The sequence below is a fragment of the Bison bison genome, unplaced genomic scaffold, assembly GCF_000754665.1.
Source record: "Bison bison bison isolate TAMUID 2011002044 unplaced genomic scaffold, Bison_UMD1.0 scf7180017864289, whole genome shotgun sequence".
NCBI lineage: Eukaryota > Metazoa > Chordata > Mammalia > Artiodactyla > Bovidae > Bison > Bison bison.
The window spans coordinates 12,172,324-12,187,343 of NW_011494861.1; the positions used below are offsets into that span (position 1 = coordinate 12,172,324).

Genomic DNA, 15,020 nt, shown 5'->3' on the forward strand with positions numbered 1-15,020 from the left:
GGGACGCTCTGCTGAGTCGCGAGCTCTTCACTCCCGACATGATCGAGGACATTCAGGTACGGTCCCCAGCTTCCCGCGCAGCGCAGACTTCAGGTCACAGTTGGGGACTGCGAGGCCGCGCGGAGAGGGTTGCTGAAGCCACATCGTGACTTAATGGCCCGGCTCCCGCCCTCGCCTCCCCCCGTCGCGTCCCCCCCACCCCGCGGTCTGTGCCACACAGTACCCCTTCCCTTTGGGGAACCATCGTGAGGGAACCCCGTTTTCCCCCAGGGCGTCGAGCCTGCTAAATTTCCCAGAGGAACCAAACAACCCCCAAACACCTTTTTGAGCGTTTGCTAAAGCGATTACACGCCTTGCACGAGCAGAGTACACCTGTGAACCGCTGCAGTGCTGGATGCCTGTCTAGAGGCATACCTGTTTTTTCCTCCTCTGGGGTGGAGGTTCTGGCTTCTCAGGTGGCTCAGTGGTAAAGAATCCACCTCCAAGGCAGGAGACATGGATTTGAACCTTGGGTGGGGAAGAGCCCCTAGAGAAGGAACCCACCCCAGTATTCTTGCCTGGGAAATCACCTGGACAGAGGAGCCTGGTGGGCTACAGTCCATGAGGTTCCCAAAGAGTTAGACATGACTGAGCTTCTGAGCATGCACGAAGGTGGAGGTTCAGAGCACCCACTAGGGAGGTCTGACTGCCTGGCACTGTACCCTCTTTGAGCCTCAGTTTCCCATGCTGTGAAATGGGAAAAATGTCATATTGCCGTGAGGGCTAAAAGAGATAAGGGTTGTGAAACAGAAAAGCTTCAGGCACAGAATGAGGACACATCAGATGGTACCTGTCTTTGCCCTGTCCTCCTTGGCCAGCCCCTCGTGTATTATGTGTCTTTTAAGGGGTTTAGAGATGAGGGGCCTACTGCAGATAATGAAGAGAATAATAAAATCAAACATTTGAGGTTCTCTTTAAAAGCATTTATTTTTGGCTGTTCTGGGTCTTTGTTACTATGCACAGGCTCTCTCTAGTTGTGGCAAGTGGGCCTACTCTCTAGCTGCAGTGAGTGAGCTTCTCATTTCAGTGGCTTCTCTTGTTGCAGCTCAAGGACTCTAGACTGCTGGCTCCGTAGTTGGAGAGCATGGGTCCAGTTGCCCTGCAGCATGTGGGATCCTCCCGGACCAGGAATCAAACCCATGTCCCCAGCATTGGCAGGTGGATCCCCAACCACTGGACCACCAGGAAAGTCCCTGAGGTTCTCATTAAAAGCACTGTCATATCTTTGTCGTATTTGACCCTCATCACAGGCCTGTGAGGTCAGGAGGGAACAGGATGTATTTCTTACCAGGAGATACAGTGGGAATGTGTGGCTTCCTAGAGGCTCTTGCATAGCGCCCTGTAGGCTGCTTGCAGGCCAGTTTCTGCGTCATCCAGGAACTTGGCCTGACCACTGAGGAAGTCTTTAATAGGACAAATATCATATGGGAAGTCACCAATGTATAATATTAAGAGAAGTCTTATGAGCATCTGCTGTGTACTAAGGAGTGGAAATAATTTGAGGCCTTATGCTTGCTACCAGGAACATTCACAAGAGTGATAAACTTGAATGTCCTTGGAGGCACAATAGGTGGGCACTAGAATGGGCAGCCTCTGCCCTGCCCTCCGACTCCAGCTGAGTATGATATACAAGAATGCTGGCCCAGTGTTGCCAGATCTTTTATATTGAGAAAAGTGAAAGTGTTAGTCGATCAGTCATGTCTGTCCCTTTGGAACCCCATGGACTGTAGCCCAGGCTCCTTTGTCCATGGGATTCTCCAGGCAAGAATACTGGAGTGGGTTGCAATTTCAAGTGGGAAATTATTTTGGTCTTTTTGGCCATGCCCTGAGGCTTGCAGGATCTTAGTTCCCTGACCAGGGGTTGAACCCAGGCCCTTTCAGTGAAAGTGAGGAATTTTAACCACTGGATCACCAGGGAATTCCTGTTTCCTGATTTTACACATTAGCAAAAATAGCACAGGGAACTCTGCTCAATAATCTGTGATAACCCAAAGGGAAAACCAATTTTAAAAAGAATTGTTGTTGTTGTTCAGTTGCTAAGTTGTGTCTGACTCTTTGTGACCCCATGGACTACAACACCCCAGGCTTCCCTGTCCTTCGCTATCTCCCAGAGTTTGTTCAAATTCATGATGCCATCCAACCATCTCATGAGTCAGTGATGCCATCCAACCATCTCATCCTCTGTCACTCCCTTCTCCTCCTACCTTCAATCTTTCCCAGCATCAGGATCTTTTCCAATGAGCTGGCTCTTTGCATCAGGTGGTCACAGTATTGGAGTTTCAGCTTGAACATCAGTCCTTCCAATGAATATTCATGGTTGATTTCCTTTAGGATTGACTGGTTTGATCTCCTCGAAGTCCAAGGGACTCTCAAGAGTCTTCTCCAGCAACACAGTTTGAAAGCATCAATTCTTTGTGGTCCAACTCTCACATCCATACATGACTACTGGAAAGACCATAGCTTTGACTATATAGACCTCTGCTTTTTAATGCTCTATCTAGGTTTGTCATCAGAGAAGGCGATGGCACCCCACCCCAGTACTCTTGCCTGGCAAATCCCATGGATGGAGGAGCCTGGTAGGCTGCCGTCCATGGGGTCGCACAGAGTCGGACACGACTGAAGTGACTTAGCAGTAGCAGCAGGTTTATCATAGTTTTTTTTTCCAAGGAGCAACCATCTTTTAATCTGATGGCTGCAGTCACTGTCCGTAGTGATTTTGGAGTCCAAGAAAATAAAATCTGCCATTGTTTCTATTTTTTCCCCATCTATTTGCCATGAAGTGATGGGACTGGATGCAATGATCTTAGTTTTTTGAATGTTGAGTTTTAAGCCAGCTTTTTCACTCTCCTCTTTCACCTTCATCAAGAGGCTCTTTAGTCCTCTTCACTTTCTGCCATTAGAGTGGTATCATCTACATATTTGAGGTTGTTGAAATTTCTCCTGGCACTCTTGATTCCAGCTTGTGCTTCATCCAGCCTGGCATTTCACATGATGTACTCTGCACAGAATTTAAATAAGCAGGGTGACCATATAAACCTTGATGTATTCCTTTCCCAATTCTGAACCAGTTCTGTTGTATGTCTGGTTCTAACTGTTGCCTACAGGTTTCTCAGGAGGCAGATAAGGTGGTCTGGTACATGAAAAAGAATAGATCCTTGTATAACTGAATCACTTTGTTGTATATCTGAAGCTAAGACAGTATTATCAAATATACTCCACTGTAAAATTAAAAATAAATGTTAGCAACAAATTCAGAATTTTTAAAGAATGTGTTATGAACAATGGGCCACCGTTTTACCACTCCTAGTATGGCAGAACCACATGGATCTGGGCTGTCATCCTGGCTCTGTGACATATTACATATTAGCAAGTTGCAGCAACTTTCTTAGACTCAGTTTCCTTCATCCTTAAGGTGGGGGTAATTGTAATTTAACCTCTTTACAAGGTTGTTGAGGAGGACTAAATGAAATGATGCGTTTAACACGTGTCTGTGAGTGTTTGTAAACATTGAGAGAAATCAAAACCCCATGACTTACTTGTAGAAAAGTAGGCATGTAGCTAACTTTCGCTAATGAAAATCAATCATCTCAGTGATAGTACAAATATGTGCTATTCAAGGAGCTTCCCAGGTGGTGCTAATGGTAAAGAAATGATCTGCCAGTGCAGGAGACATAAGAGACACAGGTTTAGTCCCTGGGTCAAGAAGACCCCCTGGAGAAGCAAATGGCAACCCACTCCAGTATTCTTGCCTGAAAAATCTCATGGCAGGCTACAGTCCATAGGGTTGCAAAGAGCTGAACTTGACTGAAGCACGTGCTACTCAGTGGAGTGTCCATTAGTCACATGTGGCTATTTAAATGTAAATATAAGTAATTAAAATTGAACCCAGAAAAGGCAGTTCCTTAGTCACATGACCCAAGTGCTCAGTAGCTACATGTGGCTAATGGCTGCCATTTTGGACAGCTCAGATAAAGATTTCCTTTGTCATGAAAAATTCTCTTGGATCACACTGCTGTAGGATATTTGTGCACAGGGTGGTGTCTTATCCCTGTGGAACTTGCCCAGAATTAGGCCTCAAAGGAGAACCAGCAGATAACCAGCATCTTCCTCCTGCTCCCTGTCTCCTCTGATCTCACCATCCCGACACTTGTCAACCTCGACCACTCCTGCAACTTCACAGTCCGCCCAATCAATGCCCAAGTCTTGTGGATTTCCCCTCCTTATTTCTTTTGTCTGTCCTCTGACTTTTCTCCATTCCAGCTGCAAGTCTTTGCCACCACGGAACTTGGCTGTGGCCACTCCCTGCCGTTGTCCACTTTGCCCCCAGGTTGAGTTTTTTAAAAGGCACTGTCGCTTCTTTCTTAAAGCTCTTATGTAGCTCTCACAGCTTTCTTGGCCTGGCTGTGCAAAGATCTCTCTCCCACTCAACTTAATCTCCCGTTTCTCTGAATTCACTATTCCTTTCTTAGTGTTCTGGGGGCTCAGGCAAGCTAGCCCCTCCTTGGAGGCTTCCCTGATTTCTCAAGTCTGGGTTGAGTACACCTGTACCCTTCCAGCCCCATGTGATTTTCCTTCTGGTATTTCTGTCCTTGCCGTGTCATTGTCTTGTCTTTTTTTTCCTTTCCCCATTATTTATCAGTTTTTGTTTTTGGCTGCACTGGAGCTCACGGGCTGAGACCTCTCCCTGCTGTTCACGGGCTTCTTGTTCTGCATGACTTTTTCTAGTTGTGGCAAGTGGGGGCTACTCTCCAGTTGGGGTGCACGGGCTTCTCATTGCAGTGGCTTCTCTAGTGGTGGAGCACAGGCTCTAGGGCATGTGGGCTTCAGTAACTGTGGCATACAAGCTCAGTTGCCCTGTGGCATGTGGGATCTTAGTTCCTGGACCAGGGATTGAACCTGTGTCCCCTCCATTGGCAGGCAGACTCCTAACCACTGGACAACCAGGGGAACTCCTGTTTACATCTTCCGTTAGAAATCACTCCACGAAGACAGACTGTTCTCTCCTGCATTTTCAGCACTTGGCCCATTCTGGGCACACAGTAGACATCCCCAACATAGAGATTGAATAGATAAATGAAGACTGGCAGGGGGCCTATGCTCAGAGTAACCTCAGGCTCAATTTTTGCCCATGTACCTGATTGTTTAGACTTAGGTAGATGGGAATTGGGGGTCAGGGTGAGAATCAAAGCAAAGTGTGTAGATAATAGTGACATGTCTTTCTTTCCAAACAGAGGGCAGGCTCAGGATCTCGGCGCGATCAGGCCAGGCAACTAATCCTAGATCTAGAGACTCGAGGGAGTCAGGCCCTTCCTTTGTTCATCTCCTGCTTGGAGGACACAGGCCAGGACACTCTGGCTTCATTATTGAAGACCAGCAGACAAGCAGCAAAACAGGATGTGGAGGCCATCAGACCCCTGGATCTCAAGCCGGTGGTACTTGGACCAGAGGGCCTCAAACCAGGGGAGCTGAGAGTGATGAAGCAGGACCCATCAAAGCTGAGCCAAGGAAAACTCGCTCCAGTGGTGCTGGGCCCAGAGGAGCTCTGGCCACCCAAGCTCAGGCCTGAGGTTCTCAGACCAGAGGTACCCAGGGCAGTGGACGCTGGTTCTGGAGGATTCACTGATGTCTGTGAGTACCAAGAGGGGGTGGTGGGTGGGAGTACCAAGCGGTCATTGACAAGTGACCAGTGGTACAGCTGGGTAGCGTGAGCTTCATAACTTAATTTTGGTGTTATCTTTCTGAGTACTCATAGGGGATGGGTGGAATATTCCGGTGGGGGTTCAGGAGAGCCCTTCCTCTGAAAAGCATGTGTTGAAGTCTGGTTTTCATGTCATGGGCTTTGGTCAGTGTTTCCAGATCGATCTAGTGTTTGTGATTTGCCTTTGGGTCCAGGTGAATCGAGTGGACTAGCGCAAGCTTGAGGGCAGGAAGGAGGCGTCTATTAGAGTCTGTCTCAAGTAGGTGCTGTACATACCCTTACCTCTTCTCCTCACAACAACCCTGCAAGGTGAGGCATCATTAGACCCATTCTTGTTGATGAGGAACCCAAGACCCAGGGAGGTGAAGTAATTGCCTATGGTCACAAAGCTACATCCAGTAAAATACATAAATCCAAAGGCTGCAGCTGGATGGTTTTTACCAATTGGGCTTCCCTGGTGGCTCAGCGGTAAAAAATCCGCCTGCCACTGCAGGAGGCATGGATTTGATCCCTGGGTGGGGAAGATCCCCTAGAGAAGGAAATGGCAACCCACTCCAGTGTTCTTGCCTGGGAGACCCCATGGATGGAGAAGCCTGGTGGGTTGCAGTCCATGAGACTGCAAAAAGCTGGACATGACTTAGCGACTAAACAGCAGCCACAGATAACCACGCTCCAGATTATTACCATATAGAGCATTCTGGTGTCCTTTAAGACTCTCTTGTACTTCTTTCCAGTCTATTCCCATTCTTCCCCCTTCCAAAGGAATCACTATTTTGACCTCTGTTGCCACAGATGCCTTTTGCTTGTCCTTGAACTTCAGTGCAAATGAAATCCTATGTACTCTCTGAGTCTGGCTTCTCTTGCAATCATTATATTTGTGAAATTCACTCATGCTGTTGTGTGTATCAGAAGTTAATTCTGTTTCATTGTGAGCTAGTTCTTATTCTGAATTGTCCACGGTTTATTTACCCATTCTCTTGTTGATGTACATGTGGTTTTTTCTTAGGGCTTTGTTTCCATGGCAGCATGTGGAGACGTAGCACTTTCTATTTCATGGTTGCCCAGTTGGCCATTGCCATGGTATGGATGCTGATAATAATATTAGTAGTAATGGTTAACTTAACTGAGTGTGGCATGTGGGATCTTTAGTTGTGTCACGTGGGATCAAGTTCCCCCACCAGGGATCGAACCTAGGCCCCTTGCATTGGGAGCTTGGAGTCTCAGCCACTGGATGACCCGGGAAGTGCTCTGTGTGTGATTTGTGTTGCCTAGGCCCAGCACTAGGACATCTACCCTTCCTTCCCTTGGGCAGCAGAGGGGGTGTGTTTCCTGCCTTCTGTCTCTGCTGGAGCCATGGGCATGTGCTCAGCGATGCTCATGCTATGACTGCTTCTTTCACAGACACACTTGCCCATATGTGCTTCTTGTCCCCTTGGAAGCTGTCATTTTGGGAGAAATGGGTTTCATGCATGTTATATCTGACTACTCTATCCTCCGTGTGGGACTAGAACCCCTCCCTGCCTTTGTTAGTGCAGTGACTGCTGCCTGGAGCCTTCCTTACCTCTTTTCTTTCCTTTTTTAAAAATTACTTATTTGGCTGTGCTGGGTCTTGCTGCACTCGGGCTTTCTCTAGTTGCAGCAAGTGAGGCCTACTCTTCTTATTGCAGTGACTTCTCTTGTTGCGGAGCATGGGCCCTAGGGTTCGAGGTTCAGTAGTTTTGGCACATGGGCTTAGTCGCCCTGAGGCATGTGGGTCTTCCTGGAATGAACTCAGGGCAACCACTGGAGCACTAGGGGACCCCCTCCCCACCTCTTTCTTTCGGTGCCTTTGTCAGTTTACTCCCTCTACATGTCGCTGTGGCCTATGGACCTCTCAAGAGCAACCGTTTTGCTTAGTAGATTTTTTTTTTTAGGTACAAATTGAAAAAAAGTTTTCCATCTTCATTGAGATATAATTGACGTATAACACATTGTGTAAGTTTAAGGTGATGATTCGATACTTGGATGTATTATGGAAAAATGACCACACATCCATCAGCTCACATAATTAACACTTTTTTTTTGTATATGTGGTGAGAACATTTAAGATTTACTTGCTCAGCAGCTTTCAGGTGTGAAAGTGAAAGTCGCTCAGTCGTGTCCAACTCTTTGTGACCCCATTGACCATACAGTCCCTGGAATTTTCCAGGCCAGAATACCAGAGTGGGTAGCCATTCCCTTCTTCAGGGGTCTTCCCAACCCAGGGACTGAACCCAGGTCTCCTGCATTGTCCCTGGGAAGCCCTAATACTTGAAAAAAAAATAGTAATACTATATGATCCAGCAGTTCCACTTGTGGGTATATATATATTGTCTTTCTATGTTTTCTTATAGCTCACTTAGCTTCCTTAACAACAATTTTGAATTCTTTATTGGGCAAATCATAGATTTCCATTGTGTGTTTTTGGTGGTATCTTGTTTCCTTAGTTTTTCATATTCCTCAAAGTCTTGTGTTGCTGTCTTTGAAGAAGGAGCAATCTCCTCTAGTCTTTATTCTTCAATATGTCCTATGTAATTAGAATTTTGCACCATCAGTATACTACAACTTCTCTGCTAGACTCTTGGACTTCCACAAAGGCATTCTTATCTGTGGGTAATTGTCAAAAATCAATGTTCTTTTGGAGAATGAAGGTGGTAGAAAACTCTTATTCTGCCGTTTTGATGGTGTTACTCTCTCACTTTGTGATCATTACTGCCAGTTCAGGAAATAAACACATTCTTCAACATTGGTTGCTGCTGTTGTTCAGTCGCTAAGTCATGTCCGACTGTCTGTGACCCCATGGACTGCAGCGCACCAGGCTCCCCTGTCCTTCATTATCTCCCCAAGTTTGCTCAGGTTCATGTCCATTGAGTCAGTATCTAATTTCATCCTCTTCTGCCTCCTCTCCTTTTGCCCTCAATCTTTCCCAGCATCAGGGTCTTTTCCAATGAGTTGGCTCTTTGCATCAGGTGGCCAGAGTATGGAGCTTCCACTTCAGCATCAGTCCTTCCAATGAATATTCAGAGTTGATTTCCTTTAGGATTGACTGGTTTGATCTCCTTGCAGTCCAAGAGACTCTCAAGAGTCTTCTCCAACAGCACAATTCAAAAGCATCAGTTCTTCAGTCCTCAGCCTGCTTTATGGTCCAATTCTCATGTCTGGATATGTAGTAGATAATGGTATTTTTGGGAGTGCAGTGGAATTTTGGAAATGAGCAGTTGTTTAAGAATTAAATCTGTGGTCTAATGGGAGTCTTCAGGATAGGTAAAACTGTTTTTAATTTAAAAGATGGAATGTAAATGCATTTATGGCATGATTTTTAAACTGGCAAAAGAATAGCTCCTAACAAGGTCCATGCCAGCTCTGAGCGATGAATGGCACTATGGTTGGATCATGAGTATAGTCTCTGGCATGACTGGGTGATGGTCAATGTCTATTTATTTAAAAAATAAAAAGTCCCATAATCTTGGAGGCTGGTGGTCAGTTGACTTATTGCTAATTGAAATGAAAACTTTTTTGATACGGAAAGAAAAATCACACCTTTACTCATTTATTCATTCTTCAGCTATTTGGTGTGTGCTGGAATTCCATGGACTGTATAGACCATGGGGTTGCAAAGAGTTGGACACGACCGAGCGACTTTCACTTTACTGTGTGCTGGGCTCCATGGATTCCACAGAGAAGGAACAGACCTGGAGCGTCCCTATGTCTCTCTGTTCTAGAATTTCACATAAATGGAATCACACCGTATGCACTCTGCTGGCTGTTTAAAAACTCGGAATGGTGTTTGGCAGTTATCCGTGGCGTTGCATGTACCTCCTCCTTTTTAAGTTCTGTCGTGTCCCTTTGTATAGTTGTGTCACAGTTGGCTTACGCATCCACTTGCTGCTGGATGTTTGGGTTGTTTCTAGTTTGGGGAGTGTGAATAAGGCTTTGAGGATCATTCATGGCCAAGTTGTTTGGTGCCCACTGTGCTCGTTTCTCTTGGCTCTGTACTTGAGAGTAGAGTTGCTGGTCAGATAGTAGGTGTGTGTTCAACCTTATTGGAAACTTCTTTTTTTTTTTAATGTCTTTAAAAAAATTATTTATTTATTTTTGGCTGTGCTGGGTCTTCATTGCTGTGCATGGGCTTTCTCTAGTTGAGGCAAGCAGGTGCTACTCTTCCTTGCGGTGCACGGGCTTCTTATTGCGGTGCTTCTCTTGTTGCGGAGCACGGGGTCTAGTTGCACGGTCCTCAGTCATTGTGGGGCATCCCAGGGATCAAACCTGTGTCCCCTGCGTTGGCAGGTGGATTCTTATCCACTGTACCACCAGGGAAACCCTTGGAAACTTCTAAATAGTTCCCCAAGGTGGCTGTGCCACTTGACTTCACCAGCAGTCCCCTGGAGTTCCTGAGTTCCTGAGTTCCTGCTCTTCTGCGTTTCTGTGGGACGTGTCCTCACAGGGTCCCTTGTCCCTTCCCTGCTGGACCCTGACATTCACGTCTTCCCTCTTTCTCTCTCCAGGTCCTCAGGACAGAGCCAAGGGAAATGCCGATCTGGTGAGTCTTCATGTCATTTGGGGCCGATTGTGTTGGCTTTCGGCTCGTCTGCTCTCTGCTTCCCAGGTCCTTCCCAGGTCCTTCCTGCAGCTGTGTCAGGAGCCCCAGGAGCTCAGCCCAGCTCAGTCCTGGGCCCCCTACAGCGCCCTGACCCTGGTACAGCTCTCCTGAAGCAGACTGTCTCACCCTGCTCTTTCCTCATCTGTGAAGCTGGGTTAGCTCTAAGGAGGGGTCAGTATGAGAATCGGCTGTGGCACCCACCCTGGACCAAGTCACTGCCTGTCTCAGTCACAGTATTTATTGTGTGACTCCCCTGTGTCAGCCTGGACTTCGCACTAGGACACCTGGGAACCAGCCACTCAAGTTTCTAGCACTCGTGGAGCCATCAGCCTAGCGGAGACTAGTCACACAAAGAAATATATAAGTGTAAATAGAGTAGATGTAGAGTGTAGAGTGCCATAGTAGTGTAGAATGTAGAGTGCCATAAACAACAGCAGCAAAAAAACCCAGGCTGCTGTGAGAGAGAATTACTAGAGAAACACTGAACCTTGAGAGGAAGTGGCCTCAGACTCTCCAAGGGTGCCTTGGGCAGGAGTCTGCCAGCAGAGCTGAACACGTGATTGTCAGTACTCTCCAGGACTGGGCGGCCTGTTGGTCCTTTGGGGGTCAGTGTGTAGGGCAGCTGGATTTCTCAGCTAGCGGTTCCATCCTGAGTACTCTGAGGGGAGCTAATCTTCAGAGCGAGGCGGACTGCGGGCTCTGTCCCGTCTCTCCAGACTGTCCTCCCGTGGGTGAGACGCAGGGGGTCGCCTTCTCTCCTGAGGAGTGCAGCGAGACCCTGGTTTACGCTGCTCCCTCTGCTTGGGCAGGCCTATGTCCTGAACGCAGACCCCTGCGGCCACTGCCTGATCATCAACAACGTGAACTTCTGCCGCGAGTCGGGGCTCAGGGCCCGCACAGGCTCCAACATCGACTGTGAGAGGATGTGGCGACGCTTCCACCTGCTGCAGTTTGTGGTGGAGGTGAAATGTGACCTGACTGCCAAGGTACAGGCCCTGTGCACGGACAGAAACGGGGGCTCTTGGGGTAGTGTCCTAAAGAGGGCCCCTGAAAGCCAGCGCCTCCCAAAGACAAGCCCTTCAGTCTGGAGGACCGCAAGAGGCAGTATGGCTCAGTGGTTACCAGCGAGAGCTCCAGACTCAGAGACTCGGGTTGAGGACTGACTCCCCCACTCCCCGTGTGACTCCCGAGCCTGAGCTTCTCTGTCTATAAAGCGAGAACTGTCCTCACCTCCTAGGGTTGCGTTAGGTAAGTGTTAGTCGCTCAGTCATGTCTGACTCTTTGTGACTCCATGGACTGTAGCCCACCAGGCTCCTCTGCCCCATGGAATTCTCCAGGCAAGAATACTGAAGTGGGTTGCCATTTCCTCCTGCAGGGTCTTCTCGGCCCAGAGATCGAATCCAGGTCTCCTGTATTGCAGGGAGATTGTTTACCGTCTGAGCCAGCAGGGACATTGTGGGAGTAGATAAAGAGCGCCTAGCCCAGCATCTCTTCCCCTATCTTCTCTTGTGATCACTGTGACTGTCCTAACTTCACTGCTGGCCCTGGGAGCAGGGGACTGGCCCAGGATGAGGACCTGATCCGTCAGTGGTCGGGCTCACCCACGGCCCTCTCTTGTAGCAAATGGTCCAGGCTTTGATGCAGCTGGCGCGGCAGGACCACAGCGCTCTGGACTGCTGCGTGGTGGTCATCCTGTCTCACGGCTGTCAGGTAGGTGGCCTCACCTTCTCTAGCAGGTGCCAGGAAGGCTGCCCCGAGAGGCCCTGCAGGAGCCTCGTCCCTTCCTGTGTCCAAGACACCCTGGCCTTTGTGGGAAGAGCCACAGGGCCCTGTCCACCTCCTGCTGTTTTCTCAGAAGCCAATTGGCCCTCTGAGGAGTTGGGTGCTCCTCCTGCCTGGGTGGGAGGGCTGTGACCCTGGGAGAAACCATCTGGGAGAGGCAGGAAGAGGTAAGCTGGATTTTGTTCTGAGCAGGGCACAGCTTACGAGAGCTCCCAGCTCCTGTCTTGGTCCTGCTGGGTGTTGTTCTGGGCCCTTTGCTGCTGGCTGTGAGTTGGGACGCTGGGACCCACTCTGGCCTTGACCGCTAATGTGCTGGGTCATGGTGGCCAAGGCTCTCCCCCTTTCTGGGCCTCAGTTTCCTCATCTTTTGAGTTGAGGGGCTGGACAGAGCAGAGGTAACAACCCCAGTGGATTGTATAGTGTTTTCAAAACTGGCAACTGTAGCACAGAAGTCACGATTTTCAGCTTGTCCTGAAAAACCACAAAGGTCTGACCCATCAGGCCCTTATCCTCAAAGAGCAAAATTCTGGCCTGTGGCTGGGCTGGGGCCACCACTTTGGTCCTTTCATTCACAGCGTGGCCCCTGGACGGCAGCATGGGCATCGCCTGGCAGCTCAGGAGAATTTAAGTTCTCATTCAGAGCCTGTGCTTTGACAAGACCCCTGTAAACACAAAGTTTAAGAGTAATTGCTTTAGAGTAGTCGTTCTCAATGTAGCTGTAACAGAGGTACCCGAAGGGCCAGATATCTGGTCCCCACTACCCAGGTTTCTGATTTGGGAAATCTGGGTGGGAATTTGCATGTCTTGTAAGTTTCCAGGTGATGCTGATGCTGCTGGTCCAGGGACCACATTTTGAGAACAACCAATCTAGAGGAAGCTGGCCAGTGTTCTTGAGTTAGGCTATCTGGTGCTTATAGGCATGTGAGTTTGAGACCCTTGGAATTGAGGCTGCCCGGGACCAACCTGCTGTGTTTCACTCAGCCTTGTGCCCCCGGTGGAACCTTCTAAATGCTTGGTCCCCACAAAGCCTCTGCACAAACAGGCCATTGGATTCCTACTGTAACTTCTTGGGTTTGTCACCAGAGTTCTTGGTCTTCTAGGCTAGCCACCTCCAGTTCCCAGGGGCTGTTTATGGCACAGATGGATGTCCTGTGTCCGTCGAGAGAATTGTGAACACTTTCAATGGTACTGGCTGCCCCAGCTTGAGAGGGAAGCCCAAGCTCTTCTTCATCCAGGCCTGTGGTGGAGGTAAGCAGCCCTCGGCATCGCTGCCGATGAGGCTAGTGGGAAAGTAGAGGTCGATCCAGGCATCCAGGGGGTCCCAGACATGGTCACTGCTGTCCGAAAGTGGCACCTCCATCTAGTTGGAGTAGCCTGAACTCTGTATAACTTTTAGAGGTTTGGATCTCATGATGCTGTAGCATCAGGGGATCATTCAACTGTGGCCACTTCAACCTCAGACTTGGCGAAAACAAACAACGCAGAGGAAAGAGGAAACTTCTTTCATTTTCCTTACCTCCTGTCATTCTCCTGACCTCCATCAACCCGCCTCCCTGCCACTGTTACAGAGAAAGGGAGGCCACTGCCGGATTAACTGTTGGAACTCTCAAAGGCTTAGGTATTAAGGAGTCAGTAATTTTTAAGGATTATTTAGATTGTTTGTAGCTTCGCTGTATGTCCTGATTTTAAACCTGAGCCCCACTTCACCATTACCTGGTTTTCTTGTAAAATAAAAGAGGGAAGAGAGAAGAACATTGTGTGTCCTGGATTATGGGACATGAGGTCATCTCCAGGTGAACTGGCCCTGACCTCTTTGCCTCCCCTGCCTGGCATGCTGTGCCCACCCCAGCACTGCTCAAGCTTCCTAGGATGTCAGGCTCTGGCTTACTCCTCAGCCTTCCTATGTGCCACCTCTCTGCCTTATCTCCTGGCCAACTCTTAATCATCCATCCTTCTGGTTACAATTTATTGTCACTGCTTTCAGGAAGTCTTCCCTGAATATCCCCTTCCTTGCACAGAGTCAGGGTTCACTGGCCCTTGTTCTCCTGAAGCCCCTATTTTTCCCTTGCCTTAGCACTTTCTCCTAGTATCGAGATGGCCTCATCCCTTGGTCAGCCCTCTGAGGGCAGGGTAGTCCCACCTGCCCTACAGCTGGGCCCCTGCCTGACACAATGCCCGTAGTATGCGTGCATCTTTTGTGCATTCTAATTGTTTGACTTTGAAATAAAACCATATAAAAATATCTGTGAGCAAAATCTGAAGTAACGTAGACTTCCACCAATAAAAACTAAACCAAACAGATTAACTGAGAACAGGAGAACTCCAGAGATGGAAAGCAGTAAATAAGGTGCCACCTTTGAAATTCGGAGAAGGCCATGGCACCCCACTCCAGTACTCTTGCCTGGAAAATCCCATGGACGGAGGAGCCTGGTAGGCTGCAGTCCATGGGGTCGCTAAGAGTCCGACATGACTGAGTGACTTCACTTTCACTTTTCACTTTCATGCATTGGAGAAGGAAATGGCAACCCACTCCAGTGTTCTTGCCTGGAGAATCCAAGGGACGGGGGAGCCTGGTAGGCTGCCGTCTATGGGGTCCCACAGAGTCGGACACGACTGAAGCGACTTACCACGCATGGCATTTGAAATTCTGGTCCCTGCTTCACCCCCTTGTGTTTTGTGTTTTTTTTTTTTTTAATTTTATTTTATTTTTAAACTTTACAATATTGTATTAGTTTCGCCAAATATCAAAATGAATCCGCCACAGGTATACCTGTGTTCCCCATCCTGAACCCTCCTCCCTTCTCCCTCCCCATACCCTCCCTCTGGGTCGTCCCAGTGCACCAGCCCCAAGCATCCAGTATCGTGCATCGAACCTGGACTGGC

General features: G+C 48.6%; 1 protein-coding gene across 2 annotated transcripts in view; it reads left to right on the forward strand.

Annotated features, from left to right (window-relative positions):
• Positions 1–15,020, forward strand: part of CASP9 (caspase 9, apoptosis-related cysteine peptidase) — a 25,515-nt gene that overhangs the window by 2,598 nt on the left and 7,897 nt on the right. Inside the window, exons 1-6 of one of the 2 annotated variants that reach the window (XM_010850045.1) lie at positions 7–56; positions 5,271–5,667; positions 10,261–10,295; positions 11,165–11,341; positions 11,976–12,065; positions 13,238–13,385. In XM_010850045.1, the coding sequence (XP_010848347.1) occupies positions 39–56; positions 5,271–5,667; positions 10,261–10,295; positions 11,165–11,341; positions 11,976–12,065; positions 13,238–13,385 (865 nt within the window). In that variant the 5' untranslated portion in view covers positions 7–38. Of the gene's footprint in view, positions 1–6; positions 57–5,270; positions 5,668–10,260; positions 10,296–11,164; positions 11,342–11,975; positions 12,066–13,237; positions 13,386–15,020 lie in introns of those variants that run through there. The other variant, XM_010850046.1, reaches the window with a different exon arrangement.